Source organism: Archocentrus centrarchus, chromosome 21 (assembly GCF_007364275.1).
Source record: "Archocentrus centrarchus isolate MPI-CPG fArcCen1 chromosome 21, fArcCen1, whole genome shotgun sequence".
Lineage (NCBI taxonomy): Eukaryota > Metazoa > Chordata > Actinopteri > Cichliformes > Cichlidae > Archocentrus > Archocentrus centrarchus.
In genome coordinates, this window is record NC_044366.1 from 8,072,600 (window position 1) to 8,095,750 (window position 23,151).

Here is a 23,151-nt window from a genome sequence, read left to right on the forward strand (position 1 = left end):
CTTGCTAAACTCAACAGTTTGTCTTTTGTAACAAGACAGAATAACTGAGACCCTGTAAGGATTTAAAAAATTTAATTCCTAATAGTTCAATCTCTTCTTCATCTAAAAGGTATCCAGGGTAGTATAACAGGGATGGGAATATATTGTCTTGCCTCTTTGAATTCAAGTATATTATTCTTTAGTCAGTACCCTCAATGGACCGTACAAGGACAGACTCGAATCAGAAGAAGACAGTGATTCAGCGAGCAGCAAGGTCTCTTGCTGAGATTAAACCAGATCATGTAGTATGCAACTGAAATATCCAGTTATCAGAATGACTAGATGGAGATTAACATCAGAGCACAAATAGGACAAAAATGATGTGGACACTGTGTCAAGATTCTTTAAAAAAAATAAACTAATTTATTCTATAATTAAAAAAAAGAAACAATACTGACGGATCAAAAGATATACTTTATTTCATGTAAAACTGTGTTAATGTTGACGTAAATTGAGGTGGGAGCAGTCATTTAAGCATGAGAATCATTTGAAAAGTTGAAAAAGACTTTTTGACATGTGCTAATGTAGCAAAGATTTATGTTAAAATGAAATAAATAACAAAGAAGACAAAGAGGAAATGCCAAGTATTGACTTGAAACAATTTCAATATTGTGTCTAGTCAATACTGACTCAGTTTGCCAGCAGGGAGTGCTATATATCTGTTAATAACCACATAATCATGAAGAAATAAAGGGAGCAGTCATGTTCCGTTTTCTATGAAACTGTCTTCTCTTTTTTTTCACTAAATCTGATCATTCCAAGTTCATTATTATAGGAGATAATGTTTGAAATTCAGCAACATTTTTTAATAACCCGTCCTTTCCAGCAGCTTTTGCAATCAGAATCATGATCTGAATGTACTGTTGTGCCAAAAGCATTTGCTTTTCCAAGATGACCTCTATAAACTCTCTATAGCTACAGGCTTTATTTGATTTTATTTTATTATTACTCAGGAGTACATGTGCAATACAGCAATACCAGAGCTGATAGGCAGGAAGAGAGAGAAAGAAAAAAAAAAGATACAGAGAGAAAAAGAAAACAGGGGAAAATAGGAGAAAAGGCAAGAATAAAAGGACAGGTCATAAGCAGAAAAACACACTCTGGTCATCAACTACTCCACCTGCAAAAAAAACACAAAAACAAACAGCGTCATGGTCCTGGGGTGTGTGCCCAGCATTTTGTGTATAGTTCTGTTTACACTGAATTTTGTTGTGTCCTAGTTTGTTTTGGTTTTCATTATTTATCTTAGTTTCCTAGTTTCCTAGCTAATAAACACGCATCTTGCTCCTCCCTCCATTGTTACATTTGTGTGGCTGTGTGCTATTGTTGTCCTCATGCTGAAAACGGGACTGAATTGTCGGCCAGACGCCACTCCCCGAGACCCAAGAAGAAAATATATGTTTTTACTAAGGAAAATGACTGAAATAGTAATGCACAGTGACTTGGATGAGTAAATGTAATCTGATTAACGCATTAGATTACTCGTTAACGAAAAAAGTAGTCAGACTAGAGTAATGTGTTACTCTCAGGGGTGAAAGTTAGCCGGTACAGTCCGGTACTGCCTACCACTAAAAGATTCTGCGCAGTACCGGCAAAAGTTGGAGCGGCTGTCTGCTGTAAAGCCCTCATTCAGAACCGGTCACGGCTGTACTTTGGGTCTGAATAGATCCGCTAGCAATAAGCAGTCTAAAACACAACTTAATCAATTAATAAATTGCTTTTTTTTTTCTCTCATTTCAAATTGTTTCTGAACTGTTCGTGCTATGCTGCAGCCTTAAGTCTCTACCTTCTCTCCCCTCAGAGATGGAGGATTTCGGCAACGGACAACCTCGTCCCGTAAGCGGCACGGATGCGGTGCACTTTATATGGCAGACTAGATCCTCCTATTTTGATTGACACCTCGTTCGGCCAATCATGTAACTGGCTGCACCAAAATCAACCGAAAAGCTACGTGATACCCCCTGGTTATTATTGGCTCTGGAAAACCCATTTCTTAATATGATTGGCAGAATGAGGTGTCAATCAAAATGGGAGGGTCTAGCCTTTCATATAAAATGCACTACATCCCGGAGGACAGGACACGGCCAGCTAACGGGCAATGATATTGGTTTTCCAGAGCCAATAATAACCAGAGGGCATTATTTCTTTAAATGCGAGAGGTCTTAGAAATCATTTAAAACGCAAAGCCATATTTCTTTACTGTAAACAACAAAACACAGACTTTTGCTTTCTTCAAGAAACCCATTCCACTTCTCAAGATACTAATTTCTGGAGGTCTTAGTGGGGATCAGATGTCTGGATGTCCCATGGTACTGAGCGCTCAGCTGGTGTGTGTATTCTCAAAAACCGTTTTAATGGTAATGTAATAATCTCAGAATGTCATAAAGAGGGCCACTATGCAATACTTGTGGTGGAAACAGCAAATCGTATGCTAATTTTGGTAAATATTTATGGTTTCAATAATAGCCAGGAGAACTCTGTTCTTATAGACAAAATTGAGGACCGCTTATTACAGTATTTACCTAAATATCCAAATTCTTATGTTATGATTGGAGGAGATTTTAATATGGTTCTGAGCAATCTTAATGATAGGTGGCCTCCAAGAAAAGACAACAGCTCTCATGATAATTATCTAATCCTTTTCATTGAAAGACATGGTTTAATTGACATCTGGAGGGAAACCCATCCATTTCAAAAAGAATATACTTGGTCCAATAAATCTTTTTCAAGCCAATCAAGGATTGATTATTGGCTCATTTCTAAAGAGTTATGTAATGGGGTTGTAAACATTCTCCCTTCACCTCTATCTGACCTTAAAGCCATTTGTATCTGTATTCCTTTAACACATGGCTCTAATCATTTTAGGTCTTCTTACTGGAAGCTTAATTAAGATTAAGATTAAGATTAAGATTAAGATAGTGTTTATTTGTCACATGCACAGTTATACACAGTACAATGCAGTGAAATGTATTTTGTACCTGCAACCATATATACACACACATATAAATAAGAAGAATAAAAATAAAAAAAGTAATTCACACTATACACTATACTCTATATACTATACACTATACACACTTTTATAAATTATAATATTTACATTGTGCAATAATGGTCCAGTTAGGGCTCAGAGTTGAGCAGACGGATGGCTTGTGGGTAAAAACTCTATAGCAGCATTCTTAAATACAAAGAGGTTTGCTTAAAATTAGAAAGCCTTATTTCTGGAACAAAGCCTCAAAGGAAAATGCCTTCATTCTTAACTGGGAACTGTTAAAATATGATATTTCAAAATTTCTCAGGAAATACTCCAGTGATTTAGCTAAAAAGAGAACTTCAGAGGAGAACGAAGTAGTTAAAAAAATCACTTTTCTGTCTTCAAAAGCTGTTGATTCCCTGGATACCAATGAAAAAGCTGAACTTGATGAGTTGCAGCTTAGGCTAGATGAGATATATAAAAGGAAAGCTGAGGGAGCGTATGTTAGATCACGTAGACAATGGCTTGAGGAAGGTGAGCAGAACTCTGCATATTTTTTCAGACTCGAGAGACAGCAGTCAAAAAATAACTCTATAAGACAGTTAAGAATTAATGGTTCAGTTGTAGAAGACCCGAAAGAAATAGCTAAATTCTGCACAGAATTTTACAGCAATCTTTACACATCCAGATCCTGTGAGCAGTCAATAACCAATTTCTTTGATTCTCTTTTTGGTAACAAAAAATTGGTAGAAGATGATGCTGAATTCTGTGACAGACCAATAACTTTAAATGAAGTTATCAAAGCTTTAGGTCAGTTAAAGTTAAACAAATCACCAGGCTCAGATGGGCTTACATCAGAATTCTATAGGAAATTCTCTGTTAGTCTAGCTCCATTCTTATTAGAAGTTTTCATGGAGAGCATCCGTAAAGGCCTGTTACCCCCTATATTGCGTCAAGGTGTAATTACTTTAGTCCCTAAACCACGGAAAGACCCCCTCCTCCTAGACAATAGGCGCCCAATCTCTTTATTAAACAACGATTACAAAGTTTTAGCAATAATCTTAGCCAATAGAATTAAATTAGTTATAGATTCTGTCATTGATGAATGCCAGTCTGGTTTCATGAAAAACCGTCACATCTCTAATAATCTTAGACTAATTTTAGATATTCTGGATTATTCTGAACTTATACAGGACAATAGTTTAATTCTTTTTTTGGACTTTCACAAAGCATTTGACACCATAGAACACGAATTCATGCTCATTACATTTAAAAGATTTGGTTTTGGTGAGTTTTTCACCAGATGTGTACAGACTTTGTATGCAGAAGGTAATAGCAGCATTAAACTTCCTTATGGTACTTCTCCTAGGTTTAGCCTCCACAGAGGGGTTCGGCAGGGATGCCCATTATCTGTATATCTGTTTCTGTTAGCAGCTGAGTTTCTAAATGTTCATGTCAGAAACAGTCCTATACAGGGGATCAGTATCGCAGGTCAAACTATTTTCATTAGCCAGCTGGCTGATGATACAGCTTTATTTTTAAAGGATGTGTCACAGGTGTCTCTGGCAATTAGTACAGTTGAAAGCTTCACTAAGGCCTCTGGCCTGTCCCTTAATATTAATAAATGTGAACTGTTGTCAGTGAAAAACTGCTTACACTCCTCTATTTGTGGCATCCCTGTTAAAGATAATGTAACATACCTGGGTATCAGTATCACTAAGAATAGTAAAAACAGAAGTATTACCAATTTCATTCCCATTCTTGAAAAGTCAAAAAAGATTTTTAATAGTTGGCTACAAAGGGACCTGTCCTTGAGAGGTAGAGTTCTGCTCACTAAAGCAGAAGGATTATCCCGGCTAGCCTTTACTGCCCAGTCTCTTTATGTTGAGAAATCAGTTTGTAAATCTGCTGACAGAATGCTTTCCAGCTTTTTATAGAAAAACAAAACGCATTATTTACGCAAATCTGTTGTCCTTAACAGCGATATGTTTGGCGGTCTAAATTTTATTGATTTTGACTCCTTTAATAACACCTTTAAAATAAAATGGATCAAAAATTATCTTAAAAACCCAAACTCCATTTGGAACTTCATTTCACAACATGTCTTTTCACATTTAGGGGGCCTAGAGTTTGTTCTCCTCTGTAATTATAGTATTCCAAAAATACCCACTAAGCTATCCAGTTTTCACCAACAGGTACTTTTAGCCTGGTCCCATATTTATAAACATAATTTTTCTCCACAGAGATGTTACATCTGGAACAACTCTAACATACTATACAAAAACAGGTCATTATTTTTTCAGAGGTGGTTTAATTATGGCATTATTCAAGTTAATCAGCTATTTAATAATAAAGGCCTTCTTTATCGCTATGAGGAATTTCTTACTCAGTATAAGATTCCTGTCACTCCAAGAGAATATAGTATTGTTTTTGATGCTATCCCATCTGGCTTGCTTATGTTGTTCAGAGATGTTGACTTTTCTTCCATCCAGCCTATGAGCCCTCTTGACCCTAAACAGACCGCTGTCGGTAAGCTCTGTTTCTCAACTCAGTTAAAAGCTGTTAATTCCAAAATCCTTTCTTTATTCCAAGAAAATCTGGTTTCATCCCCATCTTGTGTATCTTATTGGAACTCCTTTGTGCAGAATGTTAATTGGAAAAACGTTTGGTCTCTCCCACACAAGTTTTTTCTCACTAATAAAATCAAAGAAGTTTCTTTTAAATTAATTCATAAATTTTATCCAACTAAGCACTTTCTTCAGAAATACAAAGCTGATATTGATATTTCCTGCTCTTTTTGTAAGCTCTACCCAGAAACTTCTGTTCATCTGTTTTGGAACTGTACATGCTCGAAGAAGTTTTGGAAAGACATTGTCACTCTGATATCCAACTATATTCAACCAGATTTCCTTCTTTTTTTTGAAAATGTTTTGCTTGGTATCACAGATTTCAAGGCGAAAAATTCCTCTCCCACATACCTTATCAATCTAATATTGTTGCTTGCTAAATTTCATATTCATAAAAGTAAAATAATGCACAGGAAACCACTTTTTGACCTCTTCGTAACAGATGTGTCATGTCCTGGGCCGGTGGCCCAGTGTTTTATGTTTTCTTGGTATGGTTTCCGTTTTCTCAGGTTGTTTTGTTATCTGTTAGAGTTGCCCTCAGTTATTTCTAGTCCCTCGTGTCTCTCTGTATTCTGTGTCAGGTTTGCGTCTCTGTTCCCTTGTCATACTTCCTGTTTTATTTTGATATTCGTCCAGCCCCTGTCTGTTGTATTCAGTTTTGCTTCCCTCTGGTCTCGTCTTAGTTATCTGTGTCACCTGTGTTCCCACCTGTTTCCTCTTCCCTCATCAGCCCTTCTGTGTATTTAAGTCCTGCGTTTTCTACGCCTGTTGTCGCGTCGTTGATGTTGTGTGCCCGTGTGTTCCTGTGCTCCCTGTGGTTCCCCTTCGTCTCCCTTCTGAACGGTTTTTGTATTGTTTTTTTTCCCTTCATTAATAAATGCCTTTGAGTTATGCCCATCTCCGGAGTCCTGCATGTTTGTCCTTCCTCGTCCGTTTCCTCCCCGGCCATGACAGAACGACGCGACCATTACAAAACCCCCTCCGGCTCCAATTTTTTCGACGGCACTCGTCTAGCGCTGGGGGGCCCGACGTCTTTGAACAGTCCCCGTCATCGTCACTCACCTGCCTCCCCTTTCGCTGATCCCTCCCTTCCTCGGCAGCCGCGGAGGAGAGGGAGTTCCCGGCAGCAACGGCGGAAGGCACCCCGAGACCCGAGCGGTATAACGCCGCGGACCGCTTTACCACTTCACACCCAATCCTCCGTTTCCGTGAGTAACACTGGCTTCAACGCTACTATGCCTGCGGACAATTATTCCCGTCACCCCCCTGCCTTTCCCCTCCCTGAGGTGGCTAAGCAGACCATTATCTGTTGGGTGGATTCACTGGTTATGGACCTTCTGGCTGACCCATGTGAGCAGGAACAGCAACAGCTTACGGCCCAGCTGCAAGGGCTAGTCGATGATTACCCTTGGTTATTTGGCTCTCTGCATGGGTTAGTGCAGGATTTCTTAACCTCCACCCTTCACCTACAGCAGTCCCCAGTGTCAGCTCATTCTCAGTCCCCAGTGTCAGCGCATTCTCAGTGCCCGGTGTCAGCTGTGGCTCAGTCTCAGTCTCCCCAGTCAGCTGTGCCTCAGGCTGCTTCCACGCAGTCAGCTCCTCTCCCTAGCTCGCAATCAGTCTCCTCGCAGTCAGTCTCCTCGCAGTCAGTCTCCTCGCAGTCAGTCTCCTCGCAGTCAGTCTCCTCGCAGTCAGTCTCCCCTAGCTCGCAGTCAGCTCTAACGCCCTTAGCTCCTGCTCTCTCTAGCTCGCAGTCTGCTCTTTCTGTTTCCCGGCCTGCTTCCACGCGGCCAGTTTTGACGTACTCAGGCCCCTCTAGCCTTCAGGCGGTTTCCCCAATGTCTGTTCACCCTAGCACTCTGTCAGTTCCTCCAGTGTCAGTTCCTCCAGTGTCAGCTCCTCCTCAGTCGCAGTGTTCCCAGTCAGCTGTAGCTCCAGCTCCTCCTCAGTCGCAGTGTTCCCAGTCAGCTGTAGCTCCAGCTCCTCCTCAGTCGCAGTGTTCCCAGTCAGCTGTAGCTCCAGCTCCTCCTCAGTCGCAGTGTTCCCAGTCAGCTGTAGCTCCAGCTCCTCCTCAGTCGCAGTCTCAGACCCCTCAGTTAGCTCCAGCTCCCTCTGCTCACCCTGCTCCCGCTCCCTTGGCTCCAGCTCCCCCTGCACCCGTACCTGTTCCGCGGGTGGGGGCAGCCACGGACGGGCTGACCTCTGCACCCGTACCTGTTCCGCGGGTGGGGGCAGCCACGGACGGGCTGACCTCTGCACCCGTACCTGTTCCGCGGGTGGGGGCAGCCACGGACGGGCTGACCTCTGCACCCGTACCTGTTCCGCGGGTGGGGGCAGCCACGGACGGGCTGACCTCTGCACCCGTACCTGTTCCGCGGGTGGGGGCAGCCACGGACGGGCTGACCTCTGCACCCGTACCTGTTCCGCGGGTGGGGGCAGCCACGGACGGGCTGACCTCTGCACCCGTACCTGTTCCGCGGGTGGGGGCAGCCACGGACGGGCTGACCTCTGCACCCGTACCTGTTCCGCGGGTGGGGGCAGCCACGGACGGGCTGACCTCTGCACCCGTACCTGTTCCGCGGGTGGGGGCAGCCACGGACGGGCTGACCTCTGCACCCGTACCTGTTCCGCGGGTGGGGGCAGCCACGGACGGGCTGACCTCTGCACCCGTACCTGTTCCGCGGGTGGGGGCAGCCACGGACGGGCTGACCTCTGCACCCGTACCTGTTCCGCGGGTGGGGGCAGCCACGGACGGGCTGACCTCTGCACCCGTACCTGTTCCGCGGGTGGGGGCAGCCACGGACGGGCTGACCTCTGCACCCGTTCCTGTTCCGCGGGTGGGGGCAACCAGGTCCAAGCCTTCGCATCGGTTTTCTGTGTTAGCTGCAGCAGCAGGGTCTCAGTCAGCTCTAGCTCCAGTCGCTCTCCCTCGCCTTCAGTCAGCTCCAGTAACTCTTCCTCGGTCCCCAGTGTCAGCTGTTTCAGTGCCCTCTCAGTCAGTTCCCTCAGCCCCTGTCTTAGTTCCTTCGGTTTTGGTCCCAGTTCCCTCAGCTCCTGCTCCTTCTGTAGCTCCAGTAGTGTCAGCTCCCTCCCAGGCCCCAGTGTCAGCTAGCTCTCGGTCTGTTTCCACGCAGCCAGATCTCCCTAGCTCTCGGTCTGTTTCCACGCAGCCAGATCTCCCTAGCTCTCGGTCTGTTTCCACGCAGCCAGATCTCTCTCGCTCGCGGTTTGTGTCCACGCAGCCAGATCTCCCTAGCTCACAGCCCGCTCTCGCTGGCTCCCGGCCTGCTTCCACGCAGCCAGTCGTCTCCCGGCCTGCTTCCACGCAGCCAGTCGTCTCCCGGCCTGCTTCCACGCAGCCAGTCGTCTCCCGGCCTGCTTCCACGCAGCCAGTCGTCTCCCGGCCTGCTTCCACGCAGCCAGTCGTCTCCCGGCCTGCTTCCACGCAGCCAGTCGTCTCCCGGCCTGCTTCCACGCAGCCAGTCGTCTCCCGGCCTGCTTCCACGCAGCCAGTCGTCTCCCGGCCTGCTTCCACGCAGCCAGTCGTCTCCCGGCCTGCTTCCACGCAGCCAGTCGTCTCCCGGCCTGCTTCCACGCAGCCAGTCGTCTCCCGGCCTGCTTCCACGCAGTCCCCTGCACCTCGGCTATTCCCCGAGCAGCCCCTGCTGCTCAATAAAGCAGCAGTGTGCCCTGTTCCGCGGTCCCAGCCTACGCATCCGGTGCCTCACTATGTAGGCCCCGTTCAGTCCGAGCCGATGGGGGTCTCCGCTCAGTCCGAGCGCTCCGCGCCAGAGGGTCCCGCTCAGTCCGAGCCGATGGGGGTCTCCGCTCAGTCCGAGCGCTCCGCGCACGAGGGTTCCGCTCAGTCCGAGCCGATGGGCGTCTCCGCTCAGTCCGAGCGCTCCGAGCCAGGGGGTCCCGCTCAGTCCGAGCCGGTGGGGGTCTCTGCTCAGTCCGAGCGCTCCACGTCACCCGAGGGTTCCCCACCAGAGCCCGGGGTCGCCCTTCTCCGCCGCCGCTGGGCGCGCGGTCGGCCTCCAGTGTCTTCTCCGCGTCTCCGCCGCCGCCGCTGGAAGCACGGTCAGCCTCCGGTGCCTGCTCCCCGTCGCCGCCGCCGCTGGGAGCGCGGTCGGCCTCCAGTGACTCGTCCTCCTCGTCGTCGCCGCCGCCGCTGGGAGCGCGGTCGGCCTCCAGTGACTCCTCCTCCTCGTCGTCGCCGCCGCCGCTGGGAGCGCGGTCGGCCTCCAGTGACTCCCCCTCGTCGTCGCCGCCGCCGCTGGGTGCGCGGTCGGCCTCCAGTGATTCCTTCTCGTCCTCGTCGCCGCCGCCGCTGGGAGCGCGGTCGGCCTCCAGTGATTCCTTCTCGTCCTCGTCGCCGCCGCCGCTGGGAGCGCGGTCGGCCTCCAGTGATTCCTTCTCGTCCTCTTCGCCGCCGCCGCTGGGAGCGCGGTCGGCCTCCCTCGTTGGGATTTTGCTTTGTGGCCCCTTGGCCTCTGCGGCCTCCTGAACTGTGTGTTTTTTGTTTTTGGATTTCCCACTGACTCCCCTGAACTGTGGCCTGTTTCTCCCCTGCAGTTTGCTGTTTTTTGTTTTGTTTTGGCTCCTGCTCTGTTCGTGAACTTTGACCCTTGTATTGGACTTTGGAGCTCTCCAGCCTTGCGCCATTGCTTTTGTTTATTCTGTTTATTCTGCTTATTGTCTTTTTGCCCTCGTGTTCTAGGTCTTGCCCCTGTGTTTCCCCAGTGTTTTGGTTTTGTCCCTGGGCCTTCTTCCTTGTTGCTCCCTGCCTGGTTTTTGTTTTTTGTTTCAGGCCCTCCTTCCTGGTCCCCCCGCCTCCCGCCCTGGTCTGGTTTTGTTTTCTTGTTTTGGCCGTCGGGGGCCGGCCTTTGAGGGGGGGGTACTGTCATGTCCTGGGCCGGTGGCCCAGTGTTTTATGTTTTCTTGGTATGGTTTCCGTTTTCTCAGGTTGTTTTGTTATCTGTTAGAGTTGCCCTCAGTTATTTCTAGTCCCTCGTGTCTCTCTGTATTCTGTGTCAGGTTTGCGTCTCTGTTCCCTTGTCATACTTCCTGTTTTATTTTGATATTCGTCCAGCCCCTGTCTGTTGTATTCAGTTTTGCTTCCCTCTGGTCTCGTCTTAGTTATCTGTGTCACCTGTGTTCCCACCTGTTTCCTCTTCCCTCATCAGCCCTTCTGTGTATTTAAGTCCTGCGTTTTCTATGCCTGTTGTCGCGTCGTTGATGTTGTGTGCCCGTGTGTTCCTGTGCTCCCTGTGGTTCCCCTTCGTCTCCCTTCTGAACGGTTTTTGTATTGTTTTTTCCCTTCATTAATAAATGCCTTTGAGTTATGCCCATCTCCGGAGTCCTGCATGTTTGTCCTTCCTCGTCCGTTTCCTCCCCGGCCATGACAAGATGTAAAATTGTATCTTGACTCAATCTCAAACTCAGTTAACAAAAAGGCTATAAAAACAATAAGTATTTGGAAAGACTATAACTTATTGTTGTAACTCGCATTTATTTGTGTAATTTCTTTTTATTTATTTTTTATTTATTTTTTTTTCCCCTTCTGTTCCGTTTTGACAGTTTTCTATCTCTATATTTTATGACTATATTCCTCTTTCATTTTATGTCCTTGTTTATTATTGTACACTGTTCTTTCATGACTACTGTTACTGTGACACCTTGACGATAAATAAAGCTTAAAAAAATAAAAAATAATAACCAGAGGGCGTAGTTTTTTCAGGTGATTTTGGTTCGGCCAGTTAACAGGTTAAAACGTTCACCGCTACGTTTAATGTCGGTCTGCTTGTTACAAACTATCTCAGTTAAAAGCAAATAGAGATTAACTAATTGTGTTTCATGTTGTTCTGCTCAATTTCAACAACAGCACAGCTCAAAAACACTGCTTATGACCGGAGATTTCATTTATGCTACATGAGAACGCATTCAGCTCTAAAACACAGTGGATGCCAAGAGGACTGAGGTTAGAGAAAGTTTGGTGGTTATTTCTGTCCGGAAGTTTTGTATTGGTGGACAGAGCCAGAATGCATGGAGGTGGTCATCAGTTGTGTAAAGTGTGCATTGTGTGCAAACATCTCAGTTCCTTAACAACAAAAATATATCTAGGCACATATATATATGTGTATATATATATATGATGTGTGTGTGTGTGTGTTTTTGTCATAATACCGGCAAGAATTTAAAACTACTTTCACCCCTGGTTACTCTAGTCTGACTGACATCACTGGTCCCCACACCCCAGTCCCCACCATCACCAACCAAGAGACACCACAAAATGGGAGCCACAGCCCTCCAGCCCCAAGAAACCATCAGATGCCTGCAGTCCCAAGTCGAGATGAGACTACAGCTGACCACTCCCACTAAGTAACTGAATTGATCAGTCGGGACCAGAGAGAATCAAATTGACACAGACATTCTCTCCAGACTAATGTGATCTAGAAGAAAATTATATACTTTGTCTTGTATAATGTGCTCCATGGAGAGATTTTAGAATAGAATAGAATAGAATAAAACTTTATTGTCCTGTTGTTCCTGGTGATTCCACCAGCTGGCCCAGTGCTCACCTGTTACAGGTTTCTGTTACTCACCTTTTTTTCATGTGCACTTATGCAGTGGGTTTATAAGCTGGTGGAAGCCTTCAATCGTTGACTGATTGTTGCATCAGCCAGGTACTGTGGTTGACTTCTGTTTTCACTTTGCTACCTTTTCTCATGCATGGATTAACCCTGCTCTGGTGCAGCCTTATGTATTAGGAATCCCTTCTGTAATTGGTGTTTTGTGAATGTGTGTGTGAGATGCCCACAGACATCCGACGGCCTCAAGCCGCCCATTGATCATCCTCAGACTTGGGATTTTAACTTTCCTTGTGAATAAATTCTGACAAGACTAGTGTCCTGCTTTTGAGTCCTCTGCTGTGAGTCATGGTAGTTTTGTATTGTATTAGTTGGGGCTTTTAGTTATTTTGAAGATGTTTAAACATATTTATGTACATACATTTTGGTCTGCGTAAATGGAAATACCTTGCTCCCATTTTGCAGTAGGTAGGAAAATTTGATCATCAATTTTAAACAAAATTTTTGATAATTTAGGGGTACAGAGATTTAGAAAAGCAATATAAAGTAACCTTTATAACCTTACAATATGAAGTGCCTTGAGCTGATACAACTTTTCCTGTGAAAGTTAAGTAGAAATAAATCAAACTGTGCAGACTGCAATCCTTATGACAGACTTGCACATACTAATTAGCCTATAAAAACATTAAAAAGAAAAACATTCACAATGGAGAAGGGAGAGCAATGACCAGGGGACCAGTGAAAGAAAAGTGATTTTCAGCCTCATAACTGCAATTGTTTTAAATATTACCCAACGGTCATCTGCAGCATTACTGCTGGCACTGCACTGATCTGCCTGTTGATCACATTATCCATTTTAACCACTCCTCTTTCACTTGCAGCAGTGGCTCTATAGTATGACCCTAACATTCTGATTCTAATCAGGTTAGAAGTCCAAATAGGATAGAAATCTTCATATAAACAAATAAAGAGGCCCAAACCTTTTCATAGATTGATTCTTCTTTTTTTAAAGAACATCATTTCATCTTCCTAATTCTAAGATTTGATTGTGAGCAAAGGTCATCAGTTCATAGCATGGCCAGCACACACTCATCCACACATTCACACCTATGGGCAATTTAGAGTGACCGATCAACCTAACATGCATGTCTTTGGACTGTGGGAGGAAACCGGAGTACTCGGAATAAACCCACACAAGCACGGGGAGAACATGCAAACGCCACACAGAATCGAACCTGGATCTTCTTGCTGTGAGTGAAGATGATCCTCGCTTATAGGAATTAAATCTATGGCGGTAAACTGCGAGGCTGGCGATGTCTAAATTTCTTCCCCCGGTGCAGTGTGTTCACTCATTTTACATTTCCATCTTTAAGTGTATTGTTTAGGCAGCTTTGCTAGCACACAGTATGGGCACTCTCAATGTGCACTCGCAGCAGTCCTAAAGCATGAAGTAGTGAACGCGTGGATTTGAAGCTTTTTGATTGTTGTTTTTTCCCAGTCAGTAGCATACTTGATAACGTCAGCTTGTGCATCATTAATTAAGATATTATCCTATACAATACATATCTGACACCCCCACCACTGACATTAGCTAACAGATCTCTGGAGCTTAAAAACAGATCCTATTCACAATTACTTTCTTCCCACTGAAATAAGCCCAACTTCTACCGTGTACTGTTAGATAACACTTAGACATATGGAAATGTGCTCCAGTTCTTTTAAGGCACCAAGGCAGAACTGGTTCCAGAAAAGACATATTAGTTCCAGTGAAATGCACTGGTGTGCTCCAGACCACTTTAAAATCACATCTGATTTGCACAACTGACCAGAAATGTTCAAGTGATTTAAATCAAATTTAATGTGAATCTTAAAAACTGTGGCAGTAACTCGCAGCACTTTTGTTGCAATATACTCAACTGGCAAAGTCGGTGAACAGGTCCCACAAAAGCCATGGAAGATGCAGTGAAGTCCAGATGAACATCACCAGATTAGAGATGATGATGTCTGTTGTTGGATCATAATTTTAGGGGTCCCCATGTTCCTATTGGCCGAAAATTCAAACCCAATTAAAACCAAAGTTTGCAAAAAATCACTGGGATGAGCAGGTTCCGGTGCAGGCTGTTTATTAGACAATTTACATAAAGTCTCAACCCCTGAAACTTGAACCCCAACCAATCACCTGTTGAGGCTCTGCCAACTCTTATCCCACATGGGCTAAAGAAACAAACATCACCAGGGTACCTCAATGGTTTACAACAGCTCTGACAGGTGTCATAATGAAGGATCTTCTTTCACTTAAAATCCCTGTCATGAAAACACCTCTTTGACAATCCCCATTTAGCTAGAATTTATCCCCTGCTGATCTATGTTAAAAAAAAAAAAAAAAAAAAAAAAGGTCTGCAGAGCTCCACTTTTGGAGCCTAACTTGTCATATGACTTCTTAAAATACAACATGAGCTGACAAAACTCATGAGAACCAGAGATGCTCCTGCATTTCACTAAGGCTTCAAGCATATATGAGTTATAGATATAGCAGGCCTTACCTTTACCCCAGTAACCTTAAAGCGTACAGTGTTCATTAATCCAGTCTGTGTATGACTAATATACTTTAATACTTTAATAATACATTTAATAAATGATAAAAATTCCCAACACTGTGAGTCAAGTACGCCAGACAGCCATTGACTACAGAGCAGCATTAAATGATGTTCATTTGTTTGACTTCACTTGTATGAATCCAATTATTTAAAAACTTTTTTTATTATATCATTTTTGACATTTATCCAACCATTTAAGCTTTTCAGCAGCATTTCCCAGAAACTAGTATGCTGAGCAACATAAACATTACACATTCATGCCCCCAATCAGATTAGTTACTTCCTGAAAACCTCAAAATAGAAGCATAGATTTACAGTTTTAGATCACCTTAACTTTCTGGCAGACATTTACACTAATTCCCTTGAGGGGGTAAACAGTGTGTTTCAGTATCTCTATTATAAAGTCATTTACTTATAAATATCATTTTACTTACTGTAAACTACAAGAGTTTGCCTTCAAACCTGTAGGAAATAACGCTGAACTGTGGAGAAAACTGCTTCACAAACAAATGGTTGTGTATTCGTTTTATAAGACAGCATAATGTAGAATGGCACTCTGATCTAAACCAGCTGTCAACTGAACCTTTTCACATGTGCTCTCGCCACAAAACAAACAAACAAACAAAAAACAATAGGTGTCTGTTATTATATGAAACAGTATTGAGAAGTGAGGGTGTAAATGTACATTTGTGTTATTACTGGACCATCGAAAATACATTTAGTGCAAAGATATTTTAGAAATGGAAACCACTGCAGATATGCAGATGAATATTAAAACTTCTTACACACTTTTTTAGAATACAACTTGTAATAAAACACAAATTTGAATTTATGAAATATTTTACTAGACTTTTTTCAATGCATATCAAAGAACTGGTCTAATATGTGATTTTAAGACACTGAGTATCCTTAGTAAACAAAACAAAAGTCACTTAATTTTTAAAATGACAACACAAATTCGTTTCCGAATTTTGGTCAGTTTGAAACCATAAATGAGAGGATTCATAATAGGAGGTATCACAAGAAACTCTATTGACACAATGTTTTGAAGGGTTTGAGGTAACTCTTTTGAACCAAGTCGCATATTTGTAACATCCAAGAGTATAGTCACAGCAAAAGTAAATAATGAGACTAGATGTGGGACACATGTTTGCATGAACTTTGCTCTGTTTTCGATAGAATTGACACATGTTTTAATGATATACATATAGGACCAAACTATAAAAACACTATGGAGGAAATAAATAAATACTGTAATGTTTGCAATTATGCTATTGATTGTAGTTTGTGCAGGAAAACAAGCAAGTTGCACAATACTCCAGTTCACACAGAAGAGTCTGGAAATATATGGGCTGCATAACGTCAATCTAGAAGTAAGAAAATGATTTATGGCCATAATCCAGAAAGTTGTCAACCAAGAAAAACACACTAACTTAATGACTCTTTGCTTTGACATGATAGAGTGGTACTTCAGAGGTTGACATATAGCCATATACCTGTCATATGCCATGACTGCAAGGATTGAGAGTTCACCACAGGCAAGAGAATAAACTACCTGAGCCTGAATAAGGCAACCGTAATATGAGATAACACGAACATCAGCGAGGAGATCCCAGAGAAATTTGGGGTAGAAACCTGTCGTTGCATAAAGTTCATTCATGGAAAAAGCACAGAGCAGAATATACATAGGTTCATGGAGGTTGCTGTCCAAGATGATGGTCATAATTAGAGAAATATTCACCAGGCAAATAATGCAATAACACAGCAAACTGAGAAAGAACAGAATAAACCTGTGGTTCACTGTTTCATTGAAACCTGAAAGAAAAAACATTGTTGTTATAGAGACGTTATTCATAATGGTCGAGAGATCCCTGACTGTGTCTGCTCTCTCTTCTCCTCTCTTCTCTATCTTGCGTAGACTACAGCAACATGTGAGCTGGGATTTCAAACCAGCCAATCAATGATCTGGAATGAAGACTTGGTACTTTGGTGATTTAGAGTGTTGTGTCAACTAAACATACAATAAAACAACACAAAAAAATTCAAATAAATAATTTTTTTTTAAAAAGTGCTTCCATGTCCAAACATTTTCAGTGCCTAAAATATATACTTTGGATAATCACAGGGGATTTAAAATGTTGTACTGTAATTGACTTCAATTCATTTTTACTTAGTTATTATTTTACTTGATTGTATATTTATGCCTATTGTGTATTTATGGCCTGCACTAGCAGTATATCCAGAACTCAGCCAGCTGCAGATCACATCCTCCCATTGCCTTTGCTGGGCCACCCCTAGTCACACATTGCTCCAGACTTTGTCTAGGAGGTGAGGAGGTGGAGGCCACCACCTGATGAAGCCAACAGAGCTTGTAGGGTCTTTACCCACAATACAACGCGCCTTGAGGTCACTGTTTGTTGTGATTTTGTGCTATATAAATAAAATAAAATTAAACTGAATTGAATTGAACAGGACTGCATCATCCACAAATAGCTGAGATGAAATTCTGAGTCCACCATGGTGGACACATTCCGCTACCTGGCTATACCTAGAAATTCTGTTCACAAAAATTATGATCATAACTGGTGAAGGAACCAAAGAGCTGTTTAACCACATCATTGACCTCACCCCCAGTGATGGGCGAGTCGTCCCCCTCTGGTTCCACTACAGAAGGGGTGTCAGTGGGATTGAGAAAGTCCTCAAAATGCTCCTTTGACCGCCCAAGCATAACTTCAGTTTAAGTCAGCAGCGCTCCACCCGCACTATATATCATGTGAGTAGAGCAATGCTTTACTCTCCTGAGTCGCCTGATGGTTTGCTAGAATCGCTTTGAGGCAAGGTACCGACTGGCCAAGCGAAATGTGGGTTGGGCAGTGGCCAAAGCAAAAAACTTGAATGTGGGAAGAATTTGGTGAGAGAATGGAAAAAGACGTTCAGACAGCCTCAAAGTGATTCTGGCAAACTGTCAGGCGGCTCACTAGAGGAAAGTGATAGCATTTCATTCCCTTGTATAAAATATCATTTGCTTTTGAGACCGCCAAATTACTGTTTAATCAGTCTACATGGCATATCTACAAGTACAGTTTTGGACCAGGGCCCCGCAATTCACTTCTTAGGTGTGGAAATCATTTTGTGAGGCCCAAGGTTCCACAGTGAGGCTGTCCTCAGCCACCATCCCCAAGCCTTGCTCTCTGGTTTGGGGATGGTGGCAAACCAAACTTAGTTTGCATGTTTGGAACATGCAAATTAAGAGCTGGAAGTAGCCCTGCACTGCATCGCATGCTCAGGCCCCAAATATCCCCCGTGGATAGAATATACACATAACACAGCACTACTTGAGGCAGCGTTAGGCTATCAGCCACCTTTGTTCCCCTCATCATCCCGTTGGTGCAGGACCATCTGTGCTGCTATTGGCGGATGTGATGACAAACCAAGGAAGTGCTCCTGCGGACAGCTGAGAAAATCTGCTGCATTGCTTTTCTTTTTTTTTTTTTTTGCCTATTATGTCTGTTGGATTTCGCAAACAGAATCATAATCCAAATGCATTGTTGTACCAAACATATTTGCTTTTACAAGAAGAGCTCTATAAGTTCTCTAAAGGCTACTCTTGTTAATGTTTGTCTTTTTTTTATTCAAGTAAAAGGTTTCTTTTATAAACCCGCTGCATTGCTGATAGAAAAAGAACACCTGCTCCGCATTATTGTAGAGGTCAGAGAGTCTGGTTATTTTGACCTTGCATGCCATCAGACCACTAAGCCCCTGTTACAGCTTAGTATAGTTCGTACAATAGTATAGTTTGTTAGTGTGTATTCTTAGTATAGTTTGTATAATTTATACAGCTACCTTCATTGTTTGGATTCTATATATTGTGCGTGCTAAGCTGCTGGATGCCATCATTTCTTTCAGGATGAATAATCTATCTAGCTAGCTAGCTAGCTAAAAGGAATGAGACAAGACTTGTAGGTTTATATTTATTTTCACCATCTAAAAAACTCTGATTTGAAGACTAACATAACTTTCTGTCGCCAGATCTCAGTCTTAAGGGGGTTTATGAAATCCAGCGGGGGGGGCACCACTATTATTAGCTTGATTAGTGATATGGCTTGGGTGGGTGGGCCAGGGCGGGCCCAAGCGTATCAGTGGGCGGGCACGGCCCTCTAGGGCCCGCCCATAGCGACGGGTCTGTTTCTAACTATTAGAAAGACTATTAGCTAAAGTTTCAAACAACTTGCAATCTATCAAGCAATTTAAAAGCCAAAAAATTGTATGAGTGTTTTGATAAAAAAAAAACAACAAAATTACTTGCATGTTTGATTGAGCAGAAATTTAAAAAAAAACAGGATTAGTGGCAATATGAAAAAATTCTAGTGTGTCAATAAATGTTAAATGTAAGGAGGACAAAACAGAGAAGAAAGATAAGAGTCAAAGTGAACATGGATGAAATGAAATATAATTTTTCACCTGGCCATACAGGAATTTCCCTTCAAACCTGCAGGAAATAATGCTGAAATATAGATAAAACTGCTTCACATACTTGTGGTTGCACATTCATTTTATAGACAGCATAATATTAAAGTAGAATGGCACTCTTAATAGCTCTGCCCCACCTAAACCAGTCTGTCAATTGAACCTTTTCACATGTGCAGTGAAAAAAGTAACAGGTGTCTTTTGTTATATGAAACAGTAATGAGAAGAGAGGCCGTAAATGTACATTTATGTTATTACTAGATAATCAAAAATACATGTAGTGCAAAGATATTTTAGAAATGGAAACCACCACAGATATGCAGATGAATATTAAAACTTTATCTCTGCTTAGATTATTCAATATCAGGTTACAACTTCTAATAAACATAAATTTGTTTTTATCTATAAAATGAAACTTTACTTTTTTCAATGCATATCAAAGAAGTAGTCTGATATTTAACTGTACATGATTTTAAGACAATAAGTTCCCTGAATTAATATCACAAAAGTCACTTAATTTTTAAAATAACACAAATTTTTTTACGAATTTTGGTCAGTTTGAAACCATAAATGAGAGGATTCATAATAGGAGGTATGACAAAAAACTCTATTGACACAATGTTTTGAAGGGTTTGAGGTAACTCTTTTGAACCAAGGCGCATATTTATAATATCCAAGAGTATAGTCACAACAAAAGTAAATAATGAGACTAGATGTGGAACACATGTTTGCATGAACTTTGCTCTATTTTCTATTGAAATGACACATGTTTTAATGATATAAATATATGACCAAACTATAAATGCACCATGGAGCAAATAAATAATTATTGTAATGTTTGCAACTATACCATTAATTGTAGTTTGGACTGGAAAACAAGCAAGTTGCACAATACTCCAGTTCACGCAGAAGAGTCTGGGAATATATGGGCTGCATAACGTCAATCTAGATGTCAGAAAATGATTTATGGCTATAATGCAGAAAGTTGTTAACCAAGAAAAACACACTAACTTAATGACTCTTTGGTTTGACATGACAGAGTGGTACTTCAATGGTTGACATATAGCCACATACCTGTCATATGCCATGACTGCAAGAATTGACAGTTCACCACAGGCAAAAGAATAAACCATCTGACTCTGAATAAGGCAACCGTAATATGAGATAACACGAACATCAGAGAGGAGATCCCAGAGAAATTTGGGATAGAAACCTGTCGTCCCATAAAATCCATTCATGCAAAAAGCACAGAGCAGAATATACATAGGTTCATGGAGGTTGCTGTCCAAGATGATGGTCACAATTAGAGAAATATTCACCAGGCAAATGATGCAGTAACACAGCAAACTGAGAAAGAACAGAATAAACCTGTAGTTCACTGTTTCATTGAAACCTGAAAGAAAAAACATTGATATTACAGAAATGTTCATAATGGTTGAGAGACTTAAGTGTTGCCCAGTCCCTGACTGTGTCTGTGTCTCTCTTTTCCTCTCTTCTCTATCTTGTGTAGACTACAGCAACATGGGATTTCAAACCAGCCAATCGCTGATCTGGAATGAAGACTCATTAAAGGTCACCGAGCATCACCTGCCTCCATCTCAACCTTTCCTTAGCACTCTGTTTCACGCCAACCCTCGTCATAATCTCCTTCACTACATCTATCAATCTTCTCTGTGGTCTTCTGCTCTTTTCCTCCTGTTTGAAAGCTCTATATTCAACATCCTTTTTAAAAAATTTATTTAGGTTTTTCAATTTTATACACATGTAAAAACATAACCAAAATAATACCAACAAATGAACATGGAATAACACAAAAAGGAAACAATCAAGCAAATAAACACCTAAAAGACTCAATAAAAGAAAAAAATAAGAAAAAGATAAAAGAAAAAACAAAAAACAGAAGAGCTTGTCTTTGATTCAAAGCACTGGTGCATCAGTTTTACCAATGGCAGGTTGTAAAATCATGTGTCCGGTGTCAAGTGGTCTTGCTGAGAAAGTAGGTCCAGAAATGGCTGCCAAATATTTAGAAAAGATTTGGGTTTGTTCATCATATCATATCTGAGTAACTGCTTTGGTCGTCCACCCTCCATCTTCTCAGGTAGGCCCACAATTCTGATGTTCACCCTCCTTTCTGGAGCTTAGAGGTCGGTCAACTTGGAGCGCAGCACTTCGTTTTCGTAACGCACCTTCGTGTATGCCTGCTCAAGATTTGTGAGTCGTTGGTCAAAGGTAGCGTTAGCATCTTCAAGTTCACTCATCCAATTTCCCAGGCTTTATATGGTTGTCTGTGTAGATGCCAGAGTTGCCTCTAGCGTGTCAAATCATTCAGTCATCGTTTTGTTCATTTGTTGGATTGCCAGAAGGATGTTTGACAGGTCATCTCCATTATCAGCCATGTCAGAGAGTGTTGCGAGTTGTTAGCTGTGCCTCCACCTCTGGTGGATCCTTCTCTGGCTGTTTACCATGCTCTGCCTTAGCGGCGTTGGTAGTTTTGGATGTTTTTGGCATCTTGGAAGTTTTGTACGATGACACAAAGGCAACAAAAACTGCTCAAAATAAAGTTTTTGACCGAATATTTCAATGTAAGGAGAGGAGCTTGGAGAAAGCACGTCTAGTCCATTTGGTACTCACTAGCGCCCCCTATAGTCAACATCCTTTGTCCAATATATCCACTATCCCTCCTCTGCACGTTAAAACCATCTCAGCCTTGCCTCTCAATCTTTGTCTCCAGCCTGCTCAATCGGAGCTTTCCTTGTGGTATATTCATTTCTAATCCAGCCCATCCTGTTCATTCACAATGAAAATCTGACCATCATCAGCTCTGCCACCTCCTCCTGCCTTTTTGTGTGTGCCACCATATCCAAACCATATATTCTAGCAGGTTTCACGTGTAAACCTTGTCTTTCACTCTTGCTGCTATCGTTCAAAAATCACCCCAACACTCGTCTCCACTTATTCCATCCGGGCTGCACTGTCCATTGCTTTGGATTTTATATTATAGTTCCGTTTTATTTTGTTTTAACTATTTTCTCTAACTCAGTTAGTTTTAATTACTTTTTTGAGTGGTTTTGCCCTTTTTTTTTGATTGTTGGACACCAGCCAGTCTGCCAGTAAGTCCACCAGACTCATCCAATTGGTTACCTGTTAAGGATCCGGATTTTCTTCACTACTGGCCCTGCGGCCAGCTTTCAGTGCTCCTCCACCACCACTGCTGGCCATGTGGCCAGCCTCTTGATCTACCTCGTCTCCACCGCTGGCACCGTGGCCGGCCTCCCGAGATCATTCATTTCTACCGCTGGCCCCACGGCCGGCCTCCAGTTGTGCTTTTGTCCTGTTGGACCCCCGATCTGCTTCACCTCCATGATGGACCTCAGCCCTTATGGCTAGCCCCGTGGCCTAAGCAGCCTCCTGTTTGGACTCTGTTGTCTTGCCCCTTGGCCTGGGTGGCCTCCTGAACTTTTCTTTTGTACTCTGCTGCTCCCTGCTTTGTTTTGGCCGAACCTGCTTAGACTATCTTTTTGGTGGCCAAAGTGATGTGCGGGAGTATGTTCTGGCCGAGAGATATAATTTCTCCAGCATTTCCTGGGTCTCCCCCAGGGCCTCCCCTCCATAAAATATGCCCAGAACACCTCACCCAAGAGACGCCCAGGAGGAATCTTAGCCCAAACAACCTCAGCTGGCTCCTTTCGATTTGGAGGAGCAGCAGCTCTACTTTGAACTAGGGATGGCACGATACCACTTTTTTATGTCCGATACCGATATTTTAAATTTGGCTATCGCCGATACCGATACAAATCCGATCTTTTTTGTATTATTATTTTTAAAAATTGTTTTTAAATGCCTGGACCAATTTTAGG

The 23,151-nt window shown here is 42.9% G+C and overlaps 2 protein-coding genes across 2 annotated transcripts; both read right to left on the bottom strand.

Annotated features, from left to right (window-relative positions):
* Nucleotides 1–15,755: 15,755 nt before the first annotated feature.
* Nucleotides 15,756–16,682, bottom strand: LOC115801063 (olfactory receptor 1D2-like). The gene has a single exon (XM_030758766.1). The coding sequence runs from the start codon at nucleotides 16,680–16,682 to the stop codon at nucleotides 15,756–15,758; it is 927 nt and encodes a 308-aa protein (XP_030614626.1).
* A 3,121-nt stretch (nucleotides 16,683–19,803) lies between these two features.
* Nucleotides 19,804–20,724, bottom strand: LOC115801047 (olfactory receptor 1D2-like). The gene has a single exon (XM_030758747.1). It carries the CDS (start codon nucleotides 20,722–20,724, stop codon nucleotides 19,804–19,806), a length of 921 nt encoding a protein of 306 aa, XP_030614607.1.
* Nucleotides 20,725–23,151: the final 2,427 nt, after the last annotated feature.